This window comes from Alternaria triticimaculans (assembly GCF_023758025.1).
Source record: "Alternaria triticimaculans strain BMP 0046 chromosome Unknown scaffold_1, whole genome shotgun sequence".
In the NCBI taxonomy this organism is placed as follows: domain Eukaryota; kingdom Fungi; phylum Ascomycota; class Dothideomycetes; order Pleosporales; family Pleosporaceae; genus Alternaria; species Alternaria triticimaculans.
In genome coordinates this window covers 4521577-4547594 of record NW_026055958.1, presented here as the reverse complement: position 1 = coordinate 4547594, position 26018 = coordinate 4521577, and the positions used below count along the sequence as shown (strand labels likewise).

At 53.2% G+C, this 26018-nt stretch overlaps 12 protein-coding genes across 12 annotated transcripts; 7 read left to right on the top strand and 5 right to left on the bottom strand.

Moving 5' to 3' along the window:
• Nucleotides 1-572: 572 nt before the first annotated feature.
• NDH2 (External alternative NADH-ubiquinone oxidoreductase mitochondrial) lies at nucleotides 573-2406 on the top strand (the record flags this gene model as incomplete). Its single annotated transcript, XM_049362159.1, has 3 exons — nucleotides 573-921; nucleotides 975-1313; nucleotides 1361-2406. 3 exons carry the CDS (start codon nucleotides 573-575, stop codon nucleotides 2404-2406), a joined length of 1734 nt encoding a protein of 577 aa, XP_049227442.1.
• Nucleotides 2407-3003: 597 nt separating this feature from the next.
• J4E78_001499 (uncharacterized protein) lies at nucleotides 3004-4578 on the bottom strand (the record flags this gene model as incomplete). Its single annotated transcript, XM_049362158.1, has 1 exon — nucleotides 3004-4578. One exon carries the CDS (start codon nucleotides 4576-4578, stop codon nucleotides 3004-3006), a length of 1575 nt encoding a protein of 524 aa, XP_049227441.1.
• Nucleotides 4579-5903: 1325 nt separating this feature from the next.
• Nucleotides 5904-6672, bottom strand: J4E78_001498 (uncharacterized protein; the record flags this gene model as incomplete). The annotated part of the gene is made up of 2 exons (XM_049362157.1): nucleotides 5904-6319; nucleotides 6381-6672. 2 exons carry the CDS (start codon nucleotides 6670-6672, stop codon nucleotides 5904-5906), a joined length of 708 nt encoding a protein of 235 aa, XP_049227440.1.
• Nucleotides 6673-9060: 2388 nt separating this feature from the next.
• Nucleotides 9061-9807, bottom strand: J4E78_001497 (uncharacterized protein; the record flags this gene model as incomplete). The annotated part of the gene is made up of 1 exon (XM_049362156.1): nucleotides 9061-9807. One exon carries the CDS (start codon nucleotides 9805-9807, stop codon nucleotides 9061-9063), a length of 747 nt encoding a protein of 248 aa, XP_049227439.1.
• A 617-nt stretch (nucleotides 9808-10424) lies between these two features.
• Nucleotides 10425-11147, top strand: J4E78_001496 (uncharacterized protein; the record flags this gene model as incomplete). Its single annotated transcript, XM_049362155.1, has 1 exon — nucleotides 10425-11147. The coding sequence occupies one exon, from the start codon at nucleotides 10425-10427 to the stop codon at nucleotides 11145-11147; it is 723 nt and encodes a 240-aa protein (XP_049227438.1).
• Nucleotides 11148-12523: 1376 nt separating this feature from the next.
• Nucleotides 12524-13373, bottom strand: J4E78_001495 (uncharacterized protein; the record flags this gene model as incomplete). The annotated part of the gene is made up of 2 exons (XM_049362154.1): nucleotides 12524-12887; nucleotides 12937-13373. 2 exons carry the CDS (start codon nucleotides 13371-13373, stop codon nucleotides 12524-12526), a joined length of 801 nt encoding a protein of 266 aa, XP_049227437.1.
• Nucleotides 13374-15039: 1666 nt separating this feature from the next.
• On the top strand, nucleotides 15040-16162 carry J4E78_001494 (uncharacterized protein; the record flags this gene model as incomplete). The annotated part of the gene is made up of 3 exons (XM_049362153.1): nucleotides 15040-15087; nucleotides 15137-15752; nucleotides 15804-16162. 3 exons carry the CDS (start codon nucleotides 15040-15042, stop codon nucleotides 16160-16162), a joined length of 1023 nt encoding a protein of 340 aa, XP_049227436.1.
• Nucleotides 16163-16342: 180 nt separating this feature from the next.
• On the bottom strand, nucleotides 16343-18564 carry J4E78_001493 (uncharacterized protein; the record flags this gene model as incomplete). Its single annotated transcript, XM_049362152.1, has 2 exons — nucleotides 16343-16942; nucleotides 17008-18564. 2 exons carry the CDS (start codon nucleotides 18562-18564, stop codon nucleotides 16343-16345), a joined length of 2157 nt encoding a protein of 718 aa, XP_049227435.1.
• An 810-nt stretch (nucleotides 18565-19374) lies between these two features.
• Nucleotides 19375-20868, top strand: J4E78_001492 (uncharacterized protein; the record flags this gene model as incomplete). The annotated part of the gene is made up of 1 exon (XM_049362151.1): nucleotides 19375-20868. The coding sequence occupies one exon, from the start codon at nucleotides 19375-19377 to the stop codon at nucleotides 20866-20868; it is 1494 nt and encodes a 497-aa protein (XP_049227434.1).
• Nucleotides 20869-21059: 191 nt separating this feature from the next.
• On the top strand, nucleotides 21060-21837 carry J4E78_001491 (uncharacterized protein; the record flags this gene model as incomplete). Its single annotated transcript, XM_049362150.1, has 2 exons — nucleotides 21060-21486; nucleotides 21551-21837. 2 exons carry the CDS (start codon nucleotides 21060-21062, stop codon nucleotides 21835-21837), a joined length of 714 nt encoding a protein of 237 aa, XP_049227433.1.
• A 323-nt stretch (nucleotides 21838-22160) lies between these two features.
• J4E78_001490 (uncharacterized protein) lies at nucleotides 22161-23535 on the top strand (the record flags this gene model as incomplete). The annotated part of the gene is made up of 2 exons (XM_049362149.1): nucleotides 22161-22429; nucleotides 22482-23535. The coding sequence occupies 2 exons, from the start codon at nucleotides 22161-22163 to the stop codon at nucleotides 23533-23535; spliced, it is 1323 nt and encodes a 440-aa protein (XP_049227432.1).
• Nucleotides 23536-24119: 584 nt separating this feature from the next.
• J4E78_001489 (uncharacterized protein) lies at nucleotides 24120-25913 on the top strand (the record flags this gene model as incomplete). Its single annotated transcript, XM_049362148.1, has 1 exon — nucleotides 24120-25913. The coding sequence occupies one exon, from the start codon at nucleotides 24120-24122 to the stop codon at nucleotides 25911-25913; it is 1794 nt and encodes a 597-aa protein (XP_049227431.1).
• Nucleotides 25914-26018: the final 105 nt, after the last annotated feature.

Here is a 26018-nt window from a genome sequence, read left to right as displayed (position 1 = left end):
GGCTCGGCTAAAAGGCACTTGAAGCCACCATGTGTGCCTCCGCGGTACCGGATGCGGGTGCTCACTGCAAAAGTGCATGCCCATGGCTGGCCACCGGAGTCGGTGCCGAGCCGAGGAATGGCGAGGCCACGACTTGTTGAGCTGAGCAATGGGGGCGAAAGGGACTGAGAATGCAATGAGGCATTTTGTATTCTATGTGATGATGTGTATGACTGGACGTGGAGGTGAAGGTTTGGGTGCAGCCACAATGGCATCAGCACAATCCCAACGAAAGCGTGGGAGTAGCGGGTGATCGGCCTCGAGAACTAATGGTAGCTGTCCTGGCGCTCGAAATAATCCGCGTGTGGGCGCGGGCAGGGCAGGGCGGGCTTTAATTGGAACAAGGCTTATCTTTCGGCGCAGAAGCAAAGACCCCTGCGAGGCGTCTTGGTAGGGTGGGTGTTCGTCATCGCTAAGAAAAAGTTGACTCCCGCGCACCGACGAGACATCCTCACCATCCCTTCGCTCGCCTCCCTACCACCCGCACCCAGCCATTGACTCCGTGAAGCTCTCCCGCAGCTTCCACCATTGCAATGGCACCCACCATGAGGCCGCTCGCCGCTGCCAATGTGCTCTCGCAGGTTCAGCTGGCTGGACGCAGGACCTTCACCACCCAGCGCCCGTCGCTTATCGCCAACAGAGCGCGCTGGACGCCGCGGCCCACGCAGTACCAGATTGCCCTCCGCCAGTCTGTCCGCCAGCAGTCGAGCAGCGCGCCCAAGCCCAAGCCCAAGCGGTTCCGCCTCCTGCGCTGGACCTGGCGCCTCACGTACCTCTCCGCCATCGCCGGTCTGGGATACGTCGGATACGGCATCTACGAGACTCGCAACCCCGCCGACCAGCCGCCGCCTGACCCAAGCAAGAAGACGCTTGTCGTCCTCGGTGAGTAGCGATGGATGACTCAGCACACATAGCATGCATCTGACACGCGACAGGTACCGGCTGGGGCTCCGTCTCCCTTCTGAAGAAGCTCGACACGGAAAACTACAATGTCATCGTCGTCTCCCCGCGCAACTACTTCCTCTTCACCCCCCTCCTGCCCTCATGCACCGTCGGCACCATCGAGCACCGCTCCATCATGGAGCCCATCCGCAACTTCCTGCGCCACAAGAAGGCCCAGGTCAAATACTACGAAGCCGAGGCCACCAAGATCGACTACGAGAAGAAGGTCGTCTACATCAGCGACGACTCCGACATCAAGGGCGACGTCTCCCAGACCGAGGTGCCCTTTGACATGCTCGTCGTTGGTGTTGGCGCCGAGAACGCCACTTTCGGTGCGTCATCCGCCCATTCTCACCCGAATTCAGCTAACATGGAACAGGTATCCCCGGTGTTAAGGAAAACGGTCTGTTCCTGAAGGAGGTCGGCGACGCCCAGCGCATCCGAAACCGCATCATGGACTGCTGCGAGACTGCTACCTTCAAGGACCAGTCTGACGAGGAGAAGAAGCGCCTGCTACACATGGTCGTTGTCGGAGGTGGTCCCACCGGTGTCGAGTTTGCCGGTGAACTCCAGGACTTCTTCCACTCCGATCTGAAGAAGTGGCTTCCCGAGATCCAGGATAACTTCCACGTCACCCTCGTCGAGGCTCTCCCCAACGTCCTTCCTATGTTCTCCAAGCAGCTCATCGACTACACCGAGAAGACCTTCAAGGAGGAGACCATCACCATCCGCACAAAGACCATGGTCAAGAACGTCACACCCAAGTTCATCGAGGCTGAGTCGACTGGCCCCGACGGCAAGAAGCAGCTCGAGAAGATCCCCTACGGTCTTCTCGTTTGGGCTACTGGTAACGCTCTCCGACCTATCGTCAAGGACCTCATCAACCAGATCCCCGCACAGAAGGACTCCCGCCGCGGTCTCGCCGTAAACGAGTACCTCGTTGTCAAGGGTACCGAGAACGTCTGGGCCGTCGGTGACTGCGCTGTCGCGAACTACGCCCCCACCGCCCAGGTCGCTGCTCAGGAGGGTGCTTTCCTAGCCCGCATGTTCAACAACATGGCCAAGACCTCCGAGATTGAGGGTGAGCTTGCTGAGCTCTCCGTCGCCCAGGAGACGGCACCCGGCAAGGAGGCCCGTGACAAGGTCTTCGGCGAGATCAAGGCTCTGCAGCAGAGGCTGAGGAGGATCAAATCCATCGGTCCCTTCGAGTACTCTCACCAGGGTTCGCTCGCCTATATTGGTTCCGAGAAGGCTGTTGCCGACATCTCGTGGTTCTCCGGCAACATCGCTTCCGGCGGTACCATCACCTACATCTTCTGGCGATCCGCCTACCTCAGCATGTGCTTCAGCACCCGCAACAGGATATTGGTCATGCTCGACTGGGCGAAGGCCAAGTGCTTCGGTCGCGATGTCTCGCGTGTCTAAACGCCTTTCCCTACATTGGCGTTACTCCCTCCCATCCTTTTCCAGAGATTCCCTAAAAGTTCGACTTCCTGAAGGGCAAGCGCTTATCCACGGCGTTGCCTATGTACACCACACACACACACACCTCCCGGCTTCTTCTGTACGATTACTCGTCACGTTTTGTATAAGGGTGTGATACCTCGCAGCAGTAGGGCGGCTCTTCGGGTTTTCGGTCTGGTCACATGTTCTTGTTGCTAGTCGAGCTCGGCGTTTTGGTGCTTTTTTCCCTTTTGCCAGAGTCAGAGGCGGGTTAGACTTGGTTGCTTTCTTTGGACAATCGTAGATAGATAGGAACCTTTATGAGACAGCGGAAGATCAACTGCAGTATTACTACGTTACAAATATTGTTCTCTACCATCTATCTGACCACTGGCTTCGTGTTAGCTCGGTGATTGTGTTGCAAGTCGCTTTGGAAGTAGAATTGTTATGGTAAGGATAATGATCATTTCGTAAGCTAATGTGTATAGGTTATATGCCATGTTCCCAAAACGCCCATCGTAGATGCAAGATGCCACGCACTCAAGAATTCCATCGATCGCCGCAAATGCAACGAATCCACTATCTAGGACTACCCACAGCGCCATAACTTCTCGGACTCGCATGTCTACTCGTTCCCAAAAGTGCCCTCGCCTCATCCAACGCGCTACCCCTCCCCTTGATAGGAATGCTCTTGCTCGAACTACTTCCCGCTGTACTCGCCGGACTCGTATCCCTCGGAGAATCCATCGGCGTATTCGCACGGCTCACATTCGGTGTAGCAGCTACACTGACAGCCGGAGCCCAGCCCCTCATCCACCCGCTCACACGGCGCCAATGCATACTCCTGCGCACCAGCTTACCGTGGTCGTCGACGGTGATGATGACTTCGTCGTCGCGGGGCGTTGGCGATCGGCCTCGTGGTGTGGCGTCGCCGAAATGCCAGAATTGTAGACCGACTGCTGCGTCCATGAGGAGCACGCCTGCTGCGCCGAGGAAGAAGGGTGCGGCGCGTAGGACCCAGTCTGCTCTTACGCTGCCTTGGGGGTCGACCCAGCCGGAGCCTTCACCGGGCGCGTAGTCGTACCATGCGCAGGGGTTTGTAAGGAGCGAAGTCGAGTAGAAGAGGTTACCGAAGAAGGCTGCTGCGAAGAGGGTGGGAGACAGACCGGCTGTCGATTTGCGGACTTGGTTCATGTAGAGTTGGGGGAGGCGCGACCCGAGGTATAGAAACGTGCTCATCCATGAGAAGACTTTGCCGGCGGTTTCCGAGGCACTGGGCGAGCTGGTCGTGGTAGTTGTGTACGCGGAAAGGCTGCGAGCGCGGGCGAGGCCTGGCGCGAAGGGACTTATCGGCGTTGCGGTAGTAGGGTTGGCGAGTACTGCGATCATGAGAGTGATGTATAGAACGGTCTTGGGAGAGGGCATAGGCGAGCTCGAGGCTGCTATCCGCACCTTGGGGTTGGGTGATGCGCCTGACGGAGATGTACTTTGCCATGATTCCTTCGTAGGCATGGGCGAGCGCGCAAAGTTGGGAATCCTAAAGGTTTCCTTCGCATTCGAGCGCGGTACGTCTTTGGCCGCGCTATCCTGTTTAACGTTCTTCGTGTCGCTTGAATCTTGCGGTGACTTTGGCGGGCTAGACGCGTTGTTCGTACCGCCTATGCTCATCCCATCCAGAACCTGATGCATGGCAGAGCCTCCGGCGCCAGAACCGCTGCCAGCTGAGCTGCTCCATCGGCCCCAGATCGGCCTCAGTGGCCTTCCATGGTGCAACAGCTCGTACCACACCCACTGACCACACAAGCAGCAGTCAACGAAGACGTAGTAGCCTGCGATTATGACTTGCCATGACGCCTGCCCGGTGAACAGGCAGCCCAGCAGGTTCGTCACATCACCCAGGAGCCATTCCGTCAAGAAGAACGCGCTCAGTCCAGATGTTGACTTCAGCTTATTGTTCTTGTATATTTGTGGTAGCTGTGCGAACAGCCATGATATGATGCTGCACGTGCCGAGCAATGTCGAGACGAGCGCGAGGTTCGTAGGTACGCAGGTGTGGAATGCCGCCGAGAGATGATAGAGGAACTCGTTCGCAGGTTCGCAAGTCGGTGGTAACGTGGGTTTGGCTATGTGTAGAGGGGATAGGTATGGAGGCATGGTGCCATAGGTCGAATTCGAGGGTTCGATGGGAAGGAACGACGCAGCTTTCTGGACTGTGACTGCCGTAGAGATTCAACCGGAACTCCAACGCGCGTGGTCCCGGATGCTTCTTGCTTCTTTCTCACGTCTCGGTAGCGCAGGCTGGGTGGTCAGGCGCTGATTCGGGCACTTGGTATAGCCACAGAGGCGTGGATGCAACCTCGTATACGACGCACGCGTAACGTCGGTGTCAGAATTGAAGTACAGGCCGAGCGACCGCCCTTCAAGAGATATGTATAAGTTGTCGCGTGAGAGTCGCTGTTCCAAAGCTCGGCGCTGTGACGTCGTTGAACCGGTCACTTGCTGATAAGACTCGGGTGCAGAAACGGAGGTTATGACAGCCACGAGAAGCGCGGGATGCAGGCAATGGAAGAGGAAGAGTAGAAGAAAAGACACGAGACGTCAGAGCAGTGTGACAGAAGACATAGAGCAGCTCACGGCCGTCAACAGTCATCCACGCCAGCCAACCGCAGGCTCCCAAAAGGAAGCATCTCCACATGCTAGAGGATCCCCCGGCGGGCTCGCATGACCGATGCTAGGCCAAGCGGTATCCGTTGCGGCTAGGCCTGCCATGACGGGAGCAGTGTGACTTGGGCGGGTGGGATGCTATGAGTGATTGATAAGAGTTGCTTATCTCGAGGGCAAGGGCGCGCACGCGCATCATGCTAGCGCACATGTCTCCGAGCTGCTTGCCGCCGTTCGCGGGCCTTGGCGTCGTCCATCAGGCTGGCACGTCACGCGGAAGAGCACCGGCTGGATCTCGCAGCACCAATCTGCCATCGCCAGATCTACGCACATCACAGATCGAGCAACTTCAATATGGGGTCGGCCTATAGCGCGTCAGCTGTAATGACGATGCATGCCTATCTGCCCCTCCTCTCCGCCATCGGATGGGTCCGTCGCTTCGGCCTCCAAGCGTCAACTAATACACTGCACTAAGATCTGCCTCGAAACGTAACAGAAACCCACCATGAGTGAGGCTGGACTTGAGGCATCGTCCTGTGTCGAGCTTCTGGAACCTGCATATTACAGACAGCGAAGCAGACTGGGTGTGCTACCGAGACCGTAGAGTGATACGAAGTTTAATTATCATTATAGGAAGTAATCAACGTGCACATCACTGACATGTCCGCATCAGGGTAAGTATCGCGACCTGCGACCCCCAATATCTAAACCACGTCACCGCCATTCTCGACCCTGGCGTACCTTCCCTCCTTCTGCGCCTTCCACCTTGGACTGCGATCCGTCAGCACGACTCAGCATGCGACGGCCGAGTGAACCTACTAGAAGAAGTTCCTGAAGGCCACGATACCCGCTGTCATGGCCGCATATCCTCCTAGCAGCCTGGACCAGTTGCCTTCCTGTCCGACGGTCAACGCAACGAGGTCGTACACCAAGCAGCCGCCGAAGATCCAGTCGCTCATGCTTGCCGCCGCGGCGAAGCCAACACCGGTAGCCACCTGCACCAGCGAACTGGGCTCTACACCTACAAAGTAGGCTGCGGATGTGTTGTGAAGGAGATCCAGTACACCGATACCCGCGAACGTCTTCGAGACAATGTGGGTGAGGAGGTTGGGTGTTGAGCGTGTGTCGAGCGGCTCAAGCGCCGTCGCGATGTAACCGACCTGTGCCAGTGTGTTGATAATGACGAAGATGTTCGATGTCTCCAGGTTGTTGGAGTTCCAGAAGAACATCCAAGCTATCGCACACGTCAGAATTCATTCTACATCATCATTGTGTGGTACTTCAATAATACGTACTTCCAATGCAAAAGTTGCCCAGACTGTAAACCCAAGCAAACTTGTTCATCATCGCACACTCTTGCGCATTACCATCCTGTTTCCACAGCTTCCACAACCAGACCAGCTGGAAGATTTGCTGTGGAAAGAAGAATGCGCCGATGAAGTATGGGTACGGGCTGAAAGCGGCAAGATTCCGGTTGTGGATATCCATCATGTTGGGCGACGAAAAGATGCCATATTGTTGCAGAGCAAAGTCGTAGATGAAGGATGCCGGCGCAAGGTAGCGCACGGTAGATTGTGTGTTGCCCATACTGGAGGCTGTGATGGAGTTCGAGGCTGTAGAGGGAATGCACGTAGGGTCACGTGTACGAATGCGATGCAGCGAGATGGGATTGTAGATGTAGGATGAGATTCAGCAAGAAGTCGTGGTATGCCATTGTCTTTGTACCATCGCGCGTCGCGTGTGTCGTCAATCGAAGACGTCATCCCATAATACGCGATCTCAGGGTCCAGCTCCCGATGCAGCACGAACATCATCGCCATCATCGTGATGTCGGTACACGCCGGAACGTTTCGCACCGACTGCAGCCGCTTGGACATTTCGTATTGTCTCGGCTTCGGAGTTCCTCTGTCAGAATCTCCGACAATCCTTGTGTTGTAAACACAAAATCTTCATTCTCTTGCTCAGCTAGTGTTTACCCATTCTAATCCATTTCGTTCGCTCAAAAGCCGCAGATAGTTTCCCCTACACGCCTTTTTCCACGGCTTGTTGTGCGTCGCGTACACGCGTTGCAGCTTTGGTGTTTTAACTCTCCAACCACCCTGGAAAAAGTCGTCTAGCAACGGTATCAAGTCCTTCGGGCTCCAGAACTTGAGAAGACCATCATGGACAAAGCACAGCTCCTCCAGGCTCGATGGTATGACTTCCTCGATTCGGGGCCAAAGGGAAGCCTCACCGCCTAGTATTACGGCAGGCGGGACGTGAAGGGAGGAGAGAATGGGATATTCCCGAAAATCGCAGTTTCCGTAAACGTCAACGGACCCCGGCGAATGCAGTTGACAAAAGAATCTCAAATGTTCCAAGGTGCTCTTGACACTGTTGAGGGCGGCGCTGAGCGATGCGCAATCCACGGTGAAGAACGCCTGATCGCGAACCCAGTATTCGTAGTCCAATTTCCTCAGAGCTGGTGTGCAAGACAGCAGTTTCGCGAGTGTGTCTGGTTCCACTGAAGACTCGCTGAGTCTCAATGTCGTCAACGTTGAGCAGACAGGTAGAGGTGTTGCTTTCTGGAAACCTGCCTGGGCAATCTCATCCATCAAGCTCATTTCAATCTTCTGGATGTTTGGACACCAAAAGAAAGCCCAATATCCCCTCCAATCCAAATGTTGGTGTAGATACTTGATCCGACTCCAACTATACCACCGATGATCCTCCTTAACATAACCGCTATACCCACGGCCGAGATGAATGTTTCGAAGCTTGCGACAACCGAGAGCTTGTGACTCCGCACCACAAGAGCGCAGCTTCCACAAGATTTCAGGGATGTACACTACGTCGCTGCCGATGTGAAACCCCAGATCGAGTGAGACAAGATTGGGACACATCCACACGAGCAGCGCTATGGTAGCATCCAAATCGTACTTCAGGATAGCTTCATACCAAGAACGACCGCTGACTGCAAAAGCATCTCCGCGTCCTTTATGGTGCCACTCCAGCCCTGCATTCCGTACGGCGTCCAGGGCCAGTCGCTCGTTCGCGTTTGTCCAAATCGGGGCAGCTTCCGGTTTCCGCTTCTCCAAAGGCTCCCGTCTGCGTGGATTACGAAACCACTCGTCCCAACAACCCCCAAGTCCGGTAGTCTGCAGTCTGAGACTAGTGATCGATTGCGCGTAGGCGGGTTTCGCCAGGATTGTTTGCAGGAGAATGTTGGGCCGGAAAGCTCGGCGTTGCCACGGATGGTAATCATGAATACTCAGCGGGCGAGTTGCATGACCGGCCTGCCATTGCATGCTGATGTTGCTGTATAGATGCGCTACGGTCTTTTCGTGCAGAGCTTTGCAGGTACGAGAAAGGTTCGAGGCGTCTTGGGACGGAGGAAGATAGCTGAGTACGATTTCGAGAAGCTCCTGTGGAAGCTCGAACAGCGGAGATGCGCAATGCGGGAACGACATGTTGAGTTGTTGGTAGTGCTGGATGGGTCTGAACCAGGACCAGGCCGCAGTCTGAGTCAAAGGTGCACTCTGTTGTTTCTGAGACGAGATGGCGGTATGAGGAAGCTGCGCCTCACAAGCTCGGAGTTAAGCATCGAGGTATCCACTTTAACGCCGAGGTACGCGCCTTCCAGCCTCGCAAGTCTGAGATTCCTATGTCTCTTTCACGACAACATCGCATCGACAGCGGATGCAAGTGCAACTCATACATCACCAGGGAGGCTGTTAGATCACAATCACGTTGTCAATCTCAATAGTTTAGTGTTTCGAATTCCTTATCATCAACTCGGCGATTTTGTCCGGCCTTGCAATCCCACCCAGTATGCTGCAACCGATCCCCAACGCTATCACATACATCAGGACCAACGATGAGGCCCGGCAAGCTTCAGTGAGCTTCCGGGTGACTGAAGATACCAACGGGAGCCCATGTAGCTGCTAAACGGTAAGTTGGTAATTTGTACAACATGTGTCTGGGGATATATCTACCTCAAACCTGGTTCTGCTGTTCACGTCTCTTCGGTGCGGCGGCCTTGTTCTTCTTAGGTCGGCTCGTCATGTTTCCACGCCAGAATGCAGGGCGGGCCTTCTTGCTCTCGACCTTCTCAGTTGATGCGACCTCGGACTGCGAAAGAGTACGCTTGTGGCCTCTCGGCTCGTCGTCGGTGGGAGCAGGATCAGCTTCAGGCGTGACGATATTCTCATCCGATGGCTCGTCATTGGAGACAGCGAGATCAGCTTCAGACGTAATAGTGGTTCCATCCAAGGGCTCGTCGCTGGGGAAAATAGTCTCGGCTGCAGGAGTACCGGGGACTTCATCGCTAGACTCGACCTCGCCCCCAAGACGCTCGACCTGGCACTCAAGACTGAAGGTCTTGTGCTTGAGTTTGGCATTTTCTGCTCTTATAACCTTGTTCTCAGCCTTCTCCTCGACAAGTTCTTCGTAGTAGTCCTCGTAGTACACAGGGGCAGCTTTCGGCTTTTCTTCGATATATTGGACGTTCGTGGCGTCCGAGTCGCCGGAGTCGATCTCTGCGATTTTCTCTTTCGCTTCCTTAAGATCTGCCTCCAACTCTTCGATCCGAAACTTGCGGGACTTGGACTTGTTGTGGTGATGCGCGATTGCCAGATCCTTGTCGGCCATCTTCTGTTTCTGAGCGACAATTGTTCGATCTTTGGCGGCCATGATCAGTTTCATATCGGCGAGCTGCTGGACGAGATCTGCGACGGAAGACATCTTGATATGGGCTCGTTGCGGGCGGGCGGGTGGCTGCAGGAAAGTTGCTGATGTGCGTTGGGTGGGATACGTAGGCTTTGAAGATGAGGATAGTAGGAAAGAAGTAGATTTGTTTGAAACAAATATGACTTTGAAAAGGTGAGTGCGTAGAATATAGTCAGTGCGTATTTTCGCGACAATTTGCGACGTCACTCAGGTAAATCAAACGGCCTTATCAGCGAATGATACAACGAGGTTCAAAGGAGAAGCCAATCAAACGCTCAAATACACCGACACCTGACCGTACGCTTTGCTGCCTACACCTCCAGGGCTCTATTGGCGCTCCCGACACCGAAACAGGCAGTATCTCTACACGCGCCGCTCGACAAATGATCCATTTCTATTTGCTCAGCGACGATAAGCTCGATTTAGACTTGAGTGAGTCGTCGCATATCCAGCAACCGCCGTCCGTATCTTTCACTGACGTATCCGTAACGAGCTAGATCTGCCAAGGAGCACACAAACTCTACAACTCTGCGCTTCATACTCTGTCACCACTACAGCCATCGCTATCCATCTTCTCACCTAAGGCTACACACTGCTTCACAAGCGCGACACGCCGTCTTCTGATATCCACGATGTCTTCTACCGAGCCTGACAACACCCATACCGACAGCGGCGACGGTACGGATACCACAGCCCTTCCATCCTTTGGTCCGCTCACAGCCGAAGAGATTCTCGATCAGCTCAATGTACAGCTCTCTGCAAAAGAAAAGGACCATCTCGTCTTCGTTGCCGATTCCGCCAAGATCGAACAAGATTACCAAGCTGCGCTCGCGATCAACGCCGAACCCTCCATTCTCCGTCATCATGAGGAACTTAAGCAAGCGCACCAAGGCCTTCACGAGCAATTCCTCAGAGAGTGGATCGAGCTTGTGCAACAAAGTCGCGACATGAACATAGAGGCGAAAGCTCGTGTGGAGGAGGAGAAGGAGGCTTTAAAGAAGGAGTTGATGGCAAGAAAAGAAACAATGAAGAAGATGGAGGAGAAGAGAGCGAGACTCAGGGAGAAGGCGAGGGTCAAGGAGGAGAAGGCGAGAGCCAAGGAGGAATGGAAGAAAGCATCGCGCGAGAAGATAGCGATGCTTGAGGCGCAGACAGCGAGGGTGATAAGAGAGACGAAGAAGAAACGCGCAGTGCTCATAAGGGAGAATGCTGTCGCGAGGGTTGAGGTGGAGGCCCGGAAGATCGAGCACGAGGTTCTAAAAGCTAGGAACGCTGAGATCAAGGCGGAAACAAGGATGTACAAGAATGAGCTCTTGGAAATCTACTTGTACAGGTGGATTGCAGACCTTGACTAGGCAATTCGCTTGTCTGAACGTTGCCTGGTAGGGAAAGAGTTGGCGATGAACGCTTCTTCACAAGTTATTGTAGCCATACGTATAGAAAGGACTGAGGACCGAAAAGACCATTCAATGACATCTCACCCAACTCAACGAATAGACAAATGAACCGAAGTGAGATAAGCCAGTATCAACCTATAAGGCCGTCGTCAGCCGATGCTTGTTCAGTGTGTTGTGACGTCTGCGTCCAGCCTGCCCTGGTGAAGTAAAGTAAGACGTCGAGGACTTGCCAGGTGCGATCGGAGAAGACACACGATAGTTATCAGTATTGCTTGAAGCTTGAGGCTAGCGTTGACGCGGCGCTAATGCATCACTTGTCCGTCGGGTTTTGCGGCGCCCAGGTTCTCTGCGCTTCAACTATCTTCTACAACATGGAGCCACAATTGGGAACTGAGGAACGCGCTCGGCAGCAAAGCTGGGCAGCCCGTGATGCGTGTCATACGAGGAAAGTTGAAAAGCGCTAATGTGGTCCAATCCAGCTCGTATCTGACGTCCTGTATGACATACCAGAAGAGGTATTTGAAGCTAACGGATATAGTATTCTGCCGAAGATCAGAGACATTGGCGGCGCGCTTCTTGATGAACTTCAGACTGTGTCTCAAGGGCCCAGTCTGCAGGCGCGTATCGATTTGGACAAGATACTAGTAAAGCTGGACAGTCTTGATCAGCGGATCACGGTGCAAGCAGCAATTGATTGAGTCCATCCGCACCAAGGGTGATTATAGTTCGTGTCGCATACATACTATTAAATACTACCAACCAGACTGTCTTGAGGGTTATGTATACTCCTACCGCAACTTTGTCTTTGTAGAATGAGACACAAGTTGAAGCCACCCCTAGTGTCCATTTTAGACAGCTGGCATAGTTGGAACGCATTACGGTTCTATCCGGATACCTACATCGTAATTTACCCTATGCAGGTCATTAAGGCGCATGAATAGTCATCTGCGTTCCCGGCGACATGTCTTTAGCGCTACGACAAGAGCAAGAAGCTAGTGGTACTTGAGGTAAACATCATGCAAATTGCCCAATGCATAGCTGGCTGACAACCTACCTATGAGATACATGGGCGCGCCGCTAACGATACTGCGGCCCGGAAGTCTCCTGTAGCATGACAGGCCTACTTGAGAGTTCACGAATACAGCAGCGTTGATTCAAAGTAGGAGGGAAATGGGTGGCGTCGAGAAGTGAAAATGGGCTGATAGTCTCGAAGAAAGCGAGAACGACTGTTAATGAAACTTGCTACATCATGTATGTTTTCATCTGTGCTCTATCAAACTCATGGGTAGCTTCCAACTCTCACTCCTGACATCCTCGTGGCGCTCTCTGGACGACTAGTAACGCAGAGCTAAGCCAGTACCCCCACCACCACCCCCAGAGCCTCCTGAACCCCCCTTCTTGTCATCGTCGTCCTTTCGGTACCGGAAGCTCCGCGGCCTCTTCCTAGGCATGATGGGCTTGGAAGGGTCGGTCCTGGGGACATGTCCTGCGCGAACGATGTTCTCGTACACCTCCTCATCCTGGCGATGTGCTCTCAGACAACTGACTCGCTTGCATTGTCCAGTCTCGTAGTCCCTGCATTTGGCCCTTTTGCAGACGCGGTTGGAGTTGAAGCAGTTGTTGCAAGGCTCTCCGGGGTCGCATCGGAGCTTGTGTTGATAGCAGTCGATGCATACTATCACGCGCTGATCGTCCAAGCTGTACATCGATTAGCGGAGATACTGATGGTAGCGTGACGCCTACTTACTTCGTTTCATCAAAAGTCCGCTTGGTACCATGGGTCGAGGCGGCGACGTCGTCCTCTGATAGACCGTTAGTGATGTGGTTCAAGTAGTTTGCGGAAGACATGCTGTTCTGACCTTCCGAATGCGAAGTCGAACGTGCTTTGTAGATCTCTGGATGATGGATTGGCGCGTCGGGTAGGGCAGCTTTGAGCGCTTCGTCTTCGGTAACGACTGCTCCCATGTCGCCATCGCTGCTTCCAACATCCTTGTCTTCACCATCTCCCTCCAGGAACTTGCACTTGAGGACCAAGAGCTGGTTGTCGCCTTCAAGAACCCTCCGCTTCTGCTCCGAATCCGTCAGATGCTTCCGGAGATCGATGACTTCTTGTTTGGTCGCAGTGTGTGCAACCTTCTCTTCGTAGAGCTCCTTCTCGAGGGCGTCGGCTCGTGATGCGACCATGATTGATTGGGTTGGGACGGCGAGGAATGAGCGAAGTTGGTGGAAATTTACAACTGTGGGATTGATCTGTTTGCTCGCAGCGTCGAAAAGGCGGAGCTAACCTATTGAGGAAATAACCCTACTCTCCTTCACTGCTCACACGCGGTCCCTGGATACTCTAGGCTCCAGCGCACGCACTACGAAGATCACGTGAGTGATCGCTAGCGTGTAGCTAGAAGTATATCATCTCGCCCGCCCCTCCTCTTCTTGCTTCTTTTCTTCTTCTTCAGGAGAGACAGTCTCCGGCATAGTTCGCTTCGGCCGAAATTGCGGATTTCGACAAGACTTCACTCGACAGGTACCCCGACCAACTCAAGCGCATTCGAGCACTGCCAGAGCACCTGGTGCGACTCGTCGCTACTTGTATGGATCCGCGCACAGTACGAGAACGACGAGCTGGTCATGATCGCGACCATCAGGCGCAGTAGTCCGCTCCTCTCGTTGCCTCGAGCTACGTCATCTTGATGACATGCTCGACCCTGGACGAAATACTTACCAAGCATTCAGCAAATCCGGCGTTCTGGTAAAAATTAACGTTGGAGATGTTGGGTGTTTGGGTTGACATCTCTAGTAGATGACGTGAGCGTTCGGACCATCGTGGACTGCTTACCATTTTTTATCACCCTCTTACCAATGAGACAAGATATTGAATGGAAGATAGGAAGCGAGGAACTGGCAATCCCGGGTTCACTTACGGCCCACCTTTCCTTTTCATTGATATCCGCGCTTTATGCGCGGAGTTGAGGAAGAGATACAATATGCGCGTACTTTAGGGACCATTGGTAAGCAGAGAAGTGAGCTTATCTTTCTTTATGAGCTGTTGACGATGTTCATTGACTGCAGAAGACGAGAGAGTAGACATAGGAAAGGCAGATACCACCGCAAGACGTTGATGAACTCGCATACTTTTCACTGAGCGAATTGAAACCGTATCCTGCCGCGCACTCATCATTGTGCCTTTTGATATATTCGTGTGTCCATTGAGGTTTTGTAGTAGACGTCAAGCTGAGCTGTCGTGCTCCTTCCGTAGCCTAAAACATGCCTATAGTCGTTTGGATATCTTGCTTCGAACTACGCAAACGAGGATCGCTTCCGTCGCCTTGTCGATATTGTAACGAGAGCCATGTTTCAAGTGTTCTCCTCTGATCAGTCAACTAAGATTCCCTGACATCGTAGCCAACCGATGTCTAAACTGATGATGACGGGTTCAAAGTGGCGGTGAGACCAGCGACAAAGCGATCATCTCAGGCCCACCAGCTGAGTGGAGAGCAGTGAGGCTCGAGCATGAATGAGACATGCTGAGACGTGTTGAGCTCGATGTCGTTGAGACGGCTGTATGATAGGCGGAGATGGATATCACGATGCAAGCGTGGTGTTGAGGTTCCAGCCAAGCGACCCCACCATTAGCCTTATCGCGCTCGTGTACACCTTCTGTGTTCGGCAACAACCCCGCCTACAACATCTAGCTGTCCCATCATGGCTGAACTACGGCGGAGATGGCCGCTGACGCGCAAATCGCCTGATATCCAAGTCTCTCTTTCCATCGCGTGAGTGTGTCTTTATAGCAGCTGTTCTTCTGCACCCCCTTCCAAACTCGGACCGAAACGACGCGACAAGGAGTGACGACATGGCGAACATCACATCAGCCGTCTCGCAGGACGATCTGGAGATTCCGGTACTTTATATTCATTCAGACATCTCGGCCAGCACCTAACAATGCTTAGCTCATCGACTTCTCGGTATTCCTCTCAGGCGACGCCGATGCGAAGAAGCAAACCGCCGACGCCGTCCTCAAAGGCTTCCAAAACGCCGGCTTCATCTACCTAAAGAACCACGGCATATCCCCCTCGACCGTATCCACCGTATTCTCGCACTCCGCCAAGTTCTTCGCGCGGCCAAAAGAGCAAAAAGACAAGTTGGCATGGTACTCGGCTGCCGCCAACCGCGGCTATGTCACACAAGGGCGGGAGAAGCTGGTAGTGCTGGAAGAGACAGGCACAGAAGCGGAGATGCGCGCCTTGGTGCCGGATCTCAAGGAGAGCATGGAGATTGGACGCGACGACCAGCCTGAAATGCCGAACATGTGGCCGAGTGGGGACGACGAGGCGACGCAGTTCAAGGAGCAGATGATGGGCTTCTTTGAGACATGCAAGGACCTTCACATGCAGGTCATGCGCGCTATTGCGCTGGGCATGGGCATTGATGAGAAGTGGTTCGACGGCTTCACCGATGCGGGCGACAACACACTAAGGCTGCTGCACTACCCGGGTGTGTCGAAGAGCATCTTCAAGAGGAATGATGGGCAGGAGCAGGTGCGCGCAGGAGAGCACAGCGACTACGGTATGGCAGTCGTCACAATCCGGTGATAGGATCTGACTGACGCAACGACAGGCTCTATAACCCTCCTCTTCCAAGACGCCCGCGGTGGCCTTCAAGTCCGCTCCCCCAAAGGCACATTCGTCAACGCTACCCCCATCGCAGACACCATTGTCGTCAACGCCGGCGATCTGCTAGCACGCTGGTCGAACGACACCATCAAGTCAACGAAGCATCGCGTCATGGAGCCACCGCCAAAGCCGGAGGACGCTGACAAGGACGAATACCCGCCACGATACTCGATAGCCTACTTCTGCAATCCGAATTACGACCGCAAGATCGAGGCTATACCAGGAACATACGAGAAGGGCAGGAACTACGAGGATGTTATGAGTGGGGATTATATCATTGGGCGATTAACAGCGACATATTGAGAGATGAAAACAAGTTGATGGACCTGGTATGACTATATGCATCCAGAAATCATGCTTGGGCTACCGTTGATGAATTGTGTTGATTCAAGCATTCAAGCTCATTACGCCTATCTATTCAATCCCCGTTACATTGTTATAGTGTCCGCACCTTCTATATCGCGTCAACTGCATTGCATCCTCCTATGACGCTCCCAGCGCAACACCAGTCTGAAGCATCAGACTATCAACACCACCCTCTACTACGTCTACCGGCGCAACAAGCGCCATCTGACTCCAGCTAAACAGCGTATTCCGTCCCCCAAACACGAACACCTCGAATCGGCCCGCGAATGTATCATTCACCCAGACCCGACTGCCGCTGATGATGTCGGTCTCAATGCGCAAGCTTGCTGGGAGTATAACCGGCACTGGCTCATGGGAAGATGTAGTCTGGTTGGTCCATATGCGGCCCGGATGTCCTGTATCGTGGCCATCAAACGGAGATACGGAACGTAGAGGATACTCGAAGCCATCGGCCGTGATGAACATGAGTATTGCAGTGCTACCACTGGAGTTGTTTGGAAGAGTAGCGATAGAGAGCGAGGTATCAGGACCGATCATCGTGAAGGATGAGGATACGTTCAGGGTCAGGGTGTACGGTGGTCCGTATGAGCCCATGCCCAGCATCTCGTTACTGTCACTGGAGGAATTGCGCGTCCATGACACCAGCGCTGAGCCTTTCGTATCTATGTTCGTGGTCGCGAAACGGCGATCCAGATTTTGCCCTGGAGCTTTAGTTGCCTAGAACGACCTCTTGTTAGCCAACGCGTCAAGATGAATGAACTACTTGCTTCGCTTGAACATACCAAGAGCGCAATACTATCCGCCAACTCAGTCGGATCGATCTTCGCACCTCGCGCACCAGCCCACGCACGCGCCGCCACGACTGGTATACCCTCACGCATCGCATAGTAGGCTTCTAGTTGCGTAGTCGCATCCGCACCATTATCATTCCAAGCTGCAAGAAGAGCGCCTTTGTTACCGCGAGCGCCCGGCTCTACTTGCTCTGTGGTATTGACTGGATTGTAGAGAGATGGATCCCACTGCCATCCTGGTACATTGGCAAAGTTCATCGTGCGCGTGACGTTGTAGAACTGTGGGTAAGGCGCCGGGAGAATGGGCATGTGGTCGTTCTTGAGACTCATGTATGCCCACCAATCCTCCGAGTTGATCATATCGTATCCGGAGTTCTGGAGTTCAAGAGGGTCCGATTGACCGTACTGCCAATGCTGTATTATGATGTCTTTCGAGATGGTGAGATTCTCGGATGGCTCGTAAGTACCCCAGATACGTACGCGCTTCCCAGAGGTACTGTTGATGAAGTCGGCCATCTCGTTGACGAAGTTGATGTAGTCGTCCGCTAGCTCGGAATCGTACTCATCAGCGCCGATATGTACCTCCTTCGTTTGAAACCATGGAAGGAACTCGGACCAGATGGCTTTGACTGTCGGGATTGCGTCTGGATGGCTCAGGTTGAGCAGGTCCTTCTTTGCTAGCGCTAACTCAGGCTTCCATTTCGTAATCGCTAGAGCATGGCCTGGGGCTTCGATCTCGGGAATGACGGTGACGCCACGTTGTGCGCAATGATGTTGGAAGTCTTCGAAGTCGACACGTGAAAGTGTCTCATTTGGGCGCTGGATGATAGCCTGCAGCTCTAGATTTTCTTCCGGAAATAGCGAAAAGTGCGAGAATACGTCTTGCCACGTCTCATTGCGACCGCGGTTCAAGGGATAATTGTCGCTAGAGTGATAGTGGAACTCTGACATCTTGAAGAAAGAGGCATATGTGCAGAGCTCTTTGAGAAAGCCCTTATCGTACCACTTACGACCCGCGTCGAGCATGAACCCTCGTGTGCTGTATGCAGGCGCATCAACTATCCGACCCGCCATGAGAGAGCCGTTGTCGATCAGGAGCTTCTGCAATAGGGTGCGCGTTCCCCAGAACATGCCTCTCGCACCTGCTCCGCCTATGTATACAGTGCCATTGGTGACCTCAAGCTCGTATCCTTCTTCTGTAGGCTGACCATTCTCGCATGTCAATGAGATACTGCTGTTTCTAATCGGGCCGATATGGATACCAGTGAGCGGGAAGTCGTCTACTTGCTCCAGAGTCCAGGAACCACCAAATAGTGATGAGATGTCGGTGCGGAATGTTTCAGCGAACTCATAGGCAGTTGGCGGTATGAGCGTTAGACTTTCGGAGTCTCTCTTTGTGGCGAAACTTCTGTCGATATATATCTTTCTTGCATCTGGGCCGATAGAGAAGCGGAAGTCATGGCCGTTGCTGTAGGGTCGTGAGACAGGCGGAAGAGGCTGCAGCGCGGTAACGAGGCCGATCAACTGCGACAACACCAAAATCAACATTGTCGGTATGAGACGATAGAAGTGATCGCGCACTCAGTTCGCTGTCGTGAACATATCACAGCATGAAGATACCATGTCTTGGCTGTTTGTTACTCGCCCCGCTTCTGCAAGGCCGATGTAACCTCCGCAGGGAGCACAAATGGCGGCAAATGATAAGAAGTGAAAGCCGAAAAGAGGAGTCATCTTGGCAATCAAGCGGAACGGCGGTGATGGATACGAAGGGACGCGTTGTCGCAAGATATGACTTGTTGTTAGCTTTAAGGACGTATGCGATAAGTTCGCCTGGGAACGGTCTAGCCCGTTTGGGGAAGAATGTGTCCCAAGTCTTTGGAACCGCGACGATGCATACAGCGATGACAGGCTATACCGTATCGCAGAGAGGGTTTTCACAGTATCAGCTCCACGCCCGTTCGTTTGCTCCTTCACGTAGGACACTTCTCGCCTCCTCTCGCAGAATATCATGAGGTCATAGACCGGCCGTATGTCGAGGCGCTCTAGATAATGCTGTGAATTCATCAGATCGTGATGGCGAGCGACGCTTGACTACAGCTGGCGGAATTGCGATGAGTATAGAATGCAGACGATATCGTACCAGTGACAAGACGTGAGCGACAGAAGTGATGTGATCGGGTGGAAGGTGTTCAGGGAGCGCTAGCCAGATGAGTGAAGCTTAGCGCATCGGAGAAAATCTGCGTCTGTCCCGACTTCGACCGGCAGTCGCGCACCCTCAACCACACATCGAAAGTACACATCATGTTTCAATAGCATTGGCATTTCCAGGCGTTCTCGTTTCTTTTCTCTTCCCCAAAGATGGATCGCCATCAGCGCGTCGTTGCGCAAGTCGCGTCCAAAGTCAAAGACTATTTTACACGCAAAGAACCCTTCCGGATATCTCACGGCTCAACAAACAGCACGCGTCCGAATCTTAAGAAGCATGTCGTAGATATCAGTGCTCTTCGGAATGTCATACGCGTTGATACGGAAAGCAAGACAGCTCTTGTCGAGCCAAACGTACCTATGGATCGGCTTGTAGAAGCTACCCTACCGCATGGCCTTGTGCCACCCGTCGTGATGGAGTTTCCTGGTATAACCGTTGGTGGCGGGTATGCGGGCACAGCTGGCGAGAGTAGTAGCTTCAAGTTTGGGTTCTTCGATCGCACTATCAATGAGGTGGAGATGGTTATGGCTAACGGCGAGGTCGTCAAAGCTAGCGAGAACAAGAACGAGGACCTGTTTAAAGGGGCTGCCGGTGCTGTCGGCACCTTGGGGGTCACTACGCTTGTCGATTTGAAGCTCATCGAGGCGAAAAAATATGTCAAGACAACATACTATCCTACACGTAGCGTTGCTCAAGCTGTCAAGGACGTCGAAGACCATACACGTGGTGAGAAAGGCGAGAGGAATGATTATGTTGATGGTGTCTTGTTCAGCAAGGAACACGGTGCGATCGTCACAGGCGAAATGACAGATGATCTGCCACCCAACACCAAGCCGCAGACTTTCAGTAACCCGTGGGATCCGTGGTTCTATCTGCATGTTGAAGCCGCTACACGAAACTCCACCAAGCCAGTGGTGGAGTACATCCCCTTAGCTGAGTACATGTTCCGCTACGACCGCGGTGGCTTTTGGGTCGGTCGGTCCGCTTTCAGCTACATGCGCTTTCCTTTCAACAAGTACACTCGCTGGTTCCTGGACGACTTCCTCCATACGCGCATGCTTTACCGAGCTCTCCATGCGTCCGGGATTGCGACACGCTATATCGTTCAAGACATGGCTTTACCCTACCCCAACGCCGAAAAGTTCATCAACTATACCGACAAGGAATTTGGAATCTGGCCTCTTTGGCTCTGCCCGTTGAAGCAAAGCCCCCAACCGACTATGCATCCTCACACCAAAGGCGCCCTGAAGTCAGACCAAATGCTCAATATTGGTCTTTGGGGGTTCGGTCCTAAAGACCCCGTCACCTACTTGCAGAAGAACCGTGCGCTCGAGAAGACGCTCGGCGAGATGGGCGGTATGAAGTGGCTGTATGCGCAGACATACTACAGTAAAGATGACTTTTGGGCGCAATTCGATCGCAAATGGCATCAAGGGTTGAGGAAGAAGTACAACGCGGAGATGCTGCCTGAGGTGTATGACAAAGTGCATGTCGATATCGAAAAGTATACGAGTATGGCAAACAAGGATATGGGGTTGAAGCTGAGAGGCATATGGCCATTAGGCGGGTTTTGGGGAATCTGGAAGGCCATCCAAAGCAAAGACTATATGATCGCGCGTAACTCCACGTGGAGGTCGAGAAGCTGAGGAAAATCTCTTCCGAGAGCAACAAAGTCATATTGAATTCGCGTTAGTCAAAAGACCCTGTCGAGACGATTTGTGCGACCTCGAAGAGTCTTCAGTGCAAAGCTTGCTGCCTGCCTAAAACTTGCTCACACCAACCTTTCTACATCCACAACACCACAATACCACGCCACCTGCACTCGTCTCATTTCAACATGAACGGCCCGTTTATCGCTCCTTCGCTCGTGTTTTCAGACATGTTCCGCATGGCGGTCGTCCACCTGATCTTCAGCATCCCAGTGAACGTGTTAGACGAGACTGCCGAAGCCGTCATGCGCGAGGTGACGGAGAATATCGACGCGGACCCAGTCAAGTTGAGACACACGGTCGACATCATCTACGCGAGCGCTATGGAAGACAAGAATTGGGTATACGTCGCAGTCAGGCTGCTGAACTATCTCTGCCATCTCATCCCAGCGACACTAGCCGACCCAAACGTACTCCCCGATGGCAACAACCAGCTACGCTCTGGCCCGCGCCTCGTCCAGCACTACATCTACAGGCGTTCGCTAGCCGACTTCGAAGCCGATATGCAGAAGGCCGTCTGGTGTCAGCCGCGCATGTGGCTCCTCGCCGAACTAGGTAAGTCTTGCCTCTACGAAGTGCATGTGAGACATATAGTGACTTCGTACCTCTACCTCTGTAGCCGACGCAACATCATCGCCTCTCCTTATGTCGCTCAAGACGAATGTTTGGATCTTGGATATGATGGTAAGTGCACAGCATCTGTTCAGCAACCACAACATCGACCTATTTGTCGAGTACGTGGAATTCGTTGCGCGTGGTCTGGATGAGAATCCGATTACTGAAGCGGAGCTCACGAGGGTTTTGGAGAAAGTACGCGAGCGCACAGTGAACGCGGACGAGGATTTGATGTCCAAGATCAAGGTCGCAGGACTAATTTCCCTGAGGAAGAACGCCTGGGTTTTGTGAAAGCAAGGATCTGGCATAACGCGAAGTGTGGAAGGCTTGTCTGGCACATACGGTCGGCGTACGAAACACCTAGGTGATGTCTTGTATCATACGACATATCAGATAGTCTGCTGCTGCCGTTCTTCTCAGCAGCCAATGTACTACTACCATCTGTCACTATTGTAGCCGCACCTTCGCCGCCAGTGTGCCAGACCCTGACCCTGCGCCCAACGCCAAGCCTTCAGTGTTTGCTCCTGTCCATTGTGTCATGTCCCACCACCTCGACGCGAAGGGCTGTCTCTCGCACAACACCGATCTCACGCACATTCACACACAACAACAAGATGGCTGCAGCTCCAGTGGTACTTGCCGACGTATCAGCACAGCTTCCAACAGACGTATACCAAGAGCAGTTCGACTTCACTGAGCTCATCCGCGATGTCGTTGACTCTATCGATAGTCAGACCCCAGACAGCACGGTACAAGGCCAGGTCGAGTTGCTCCTCGCACTTGTCGGTAGAGATCTGCTGAAACTTCACGCGCTCGTCAATGTCGTCAACGCTAAGATTGTGAGTCAATCGAGCTGGGCTACAGTAGGCGTAAAGCTCTACAGGTAAGGTATCACCCATGATTTACGAACTTCGCGGCTAATTAGGTGGCACTAGGTCTCTGTTCGCCACAATCGATCCGGATCTGGAGCTCGAAGTCGTCAACGGCAAAAGTATCGTGGGTGCCGACATCGCGGGCAAGTACATCCTCGAGGCTGCCGGGGAGTTCATCGCTCGACCCATCTGGGAACCTGGATCCGTCAACGTACTGGATTTCTCGCTCGGCCTCCTCAGAGCCTTTTCTGTCGGACAACGCGGATCGACAGTAGCGGTGAACGTAGGTTGCGGCCTGTTGGAGAAGATGGCCACCTCTCTTTACCTGCCCTTCCACAACAATTACGACACGTTCTTTCCGTTCGGGTACAAAGCTATTCCACTGCTCGACACGGCCGATGAGAACATGAAGTCTAGCCGTGTTACCGATATTCTGATGGCTTTGAAGAAGGAAAACTATGAGAGGACGGATGAAGAGAAGACCTTGATCAAGCACATGTGCGACATACTCGACAGGTCTGACCTGTATCAGCAACACACAGAGTCAGAGTACAACTGTACCTGGGAAGATACCGACTCTGATGCGGCCGAGGACACAGTCCCTGCCAAGGTCGAGTATGTATACGGCAGGGGTCGATTCAGCGTCATTCCGCCTGAGGGACTTGACCAGGCAGTTGAAACTAGCTCGAAGCTATTTACCACAACACAGGATTGGGAATTGCCAGCTATCGAACGGCTGCTCAAGAGCATCTCCGAAGCCATGAAGATTGGCGCACCAACCTGGGTACAGACCATTACGCTCGACATGATAGAGATCATGGTCAAGTCGAACTATCTCTTCTTGCACAAGAACATGCAGATACTGGTCGGCTTCATCTTTCCTGTTGCACCGGCGCTTGACGCTATGGCTGACAATCATCATTGTGAGCGATTGACGACACTGTTCGATGCGCTCAGCACCCACAACGGTGTACAGACCGTCCAGGATCATGACACCATCGAAGATATCCGCCGAAAGTTGGGTAGAGGCGTGCACAGTGCAGCAACACAGCCCATAGGCGATATGCTCGAAGAGGATGACCTCCTAGGTGCTATCTCCAAGCTCGAGATCGATTGATTTCTTCGTACGAAAACGTGGTTTCGGATTGTCTTGGCCAGTCCGTTCGACATATAAAGGGTCGGCAAGAAAGAGGTGGCAGACGTGGGTGTAGTCGGGTCAAAGGCGCATGCTGTTCTTCGTTGGCGAGGTTGGGTCTGGTGGGGACTAAAAGGGATCGGCAAACTTCTAGCGGATTACGTCAGATGGTCAATGCATGTCGCGCACCTTACGCGTGCCCACAATCCCATCGCGCATTGCCAGCTCCAACATCGTGATCTTTAAGCGGTCTGGACTGCACCTTATCGCATGCACACTTCACTCATGACGACATGTGTACCCACAGACTGAGCTCACTAGTGGACGAATTGAGCGGATGAGTACGGATCCTCTGCCGAAACGAGCCGCCACGCTATGACGATGATCATCCACCCTACTGCAATTTCGATAAACATCGTTTGACAAGCCATCTCTCTAGAGAACCGTATCAGTAACACCTGCGCATACCATATTGTCCATCATCCATATCGACCGACCCTCATCTTCGTCTTGAGCGCTGCGAGATTCCCTAATCACCTGCACGACTAGCTGCAGCTGTCTCCACAATGGCGGAACCAGAGACCAAGAAAGGCGGCTTGCGCGCCATGTTTGGCATGCGATCAGGGAAACAACCAAAAGAGCCGGCTACGCGGAAGAAACTTTCCAAGAAGGGATCACGAAGCGATATGCTCGGAAAGCTTGACTCAACCACCAACGTAGCGAACCCCAACCGCCAAGACTCTGGTAGCTTTACGAACGAGAGAACCGATCTCTCAGACAACAGTTTTGGCTTACCTACCAATGAAGACATCACTGGCCTCGCGCCACATGCGTTGCGTGATCATCCATATGCTGCCGTCAATGCTCTCATGGATACCAGCAACGCCTACCTACAACCTGGGCAACAAGCAGCCGATTACCGCCGCAACTCAGAAGGACAACCACAATATGCCGCACCTTTGTATCAATCACACAGCTCGAGATCTGCATCAATACCACAGTCGGGCAATGAGCAGACTCTACCATACGCGCCATCGAGATCGCAGCCTTCAAAGCTGACCAAGTCTCATCGAGCACCTTCAAAGCATGTCAAGGCCGATGACATTCTTGACAAAGATACCGGAGAAAGAAAGGATCTGACAGACATGATGCATGCTTTCACGTACATTGATGGTGTCGATACGATTGAGGAAGAACGGGATGATGTATCTTTACTCTATGATCCTACGAAGCCCGATGGAACAGCGTTACTCGGCAGCGCATCGCCTGAAGTATGGCTTCAAGTCGCAGACTTCCTATCACCACTCGACGTTGCCAATCTATCCTCTACATGCCGGACCATGTACGCTCGACTAGGTAGACACCCATACAAACTGCTCATGGATCCGCTCCATCGGCCGCAACGGCTCGACTTTCTACTCTCCATGGACCACAAGATGCCACGCCATCTTTTCTGTTTCCCATGCGCACAGTGGCATTTGCGCATTCAGCCTGGTATGGAGACAATGAAACCTCCCAATGTTCTCAATCCACTCTTTGAGTGCCCCAATCGAACCAACGTTCACATTCCTCCACCAAGGCTCCGTATCAGCGATGGTCGCACATTACCGTTCGCATTCGCTCAATTAGCCCGACGCCATTGGGCCTACGGTGCAGATTACGGCATTCCTCACCAGTCGCTAGGCCGCCGTTGGAAAGACACCTATTCAACCTGGAGGCATGATTCTACCTATCACATTACCGACAAAGGTCACCTATTGATGCGCATCCGATCACAACAGTACGTGGAAGGGGGTATGACAGATGCAGCAAAGCGTATGCTTTTGTTCAGTCGTGGAGACTTCACGCCCTACTTCAGCGTTTGCGCACATTGGAAGCACGGGCTGCTAACATCGATACCTAAATGCGCATTGTCGCATATTCCTCATGTCCACGAATCCGAAACGACAGCCCTCGACAAGTTCCGCGAACGTAGCATAGGGAAAAAGGCTGTTGGCATGGTCAACCTCTGTTCCATATGCCGACCAATGCGCCGCTGCCCCAGATGCCCGACCGAGTACCTGTTCGAACTCAAACTTGTTGAAGACAAGAGCGTGCGCGGCAACGGCCCTGAGCGCTTCAAGCAGGCTCTCATCGTAACGCGATGGAGTGATCTAGGCCCTGCGCGCAGCCCCGAGGATCCTGAATGGAGTGCTATCACTGGTGACAATCAGGAATACGATAGTTTCAAGGAGATCGGACGAAGAGCTGTTAGTGGTGTGTTTGAGAGTGCGTTCACGGACACGATACCCGGGCAGCGGATCATGAGTATGAATCCTATGGACGTGAAGGCGAACGAAGAGAGCGGAGACTGGTATTAGTCGACATTCATGTAATGATTAATGTACGCGATAGCATGGGAATGTCCGGACGACCCGCATAGCGCCTTCGCGAGCTCAGGATAGTGCATTCGTCATAACCGCGCT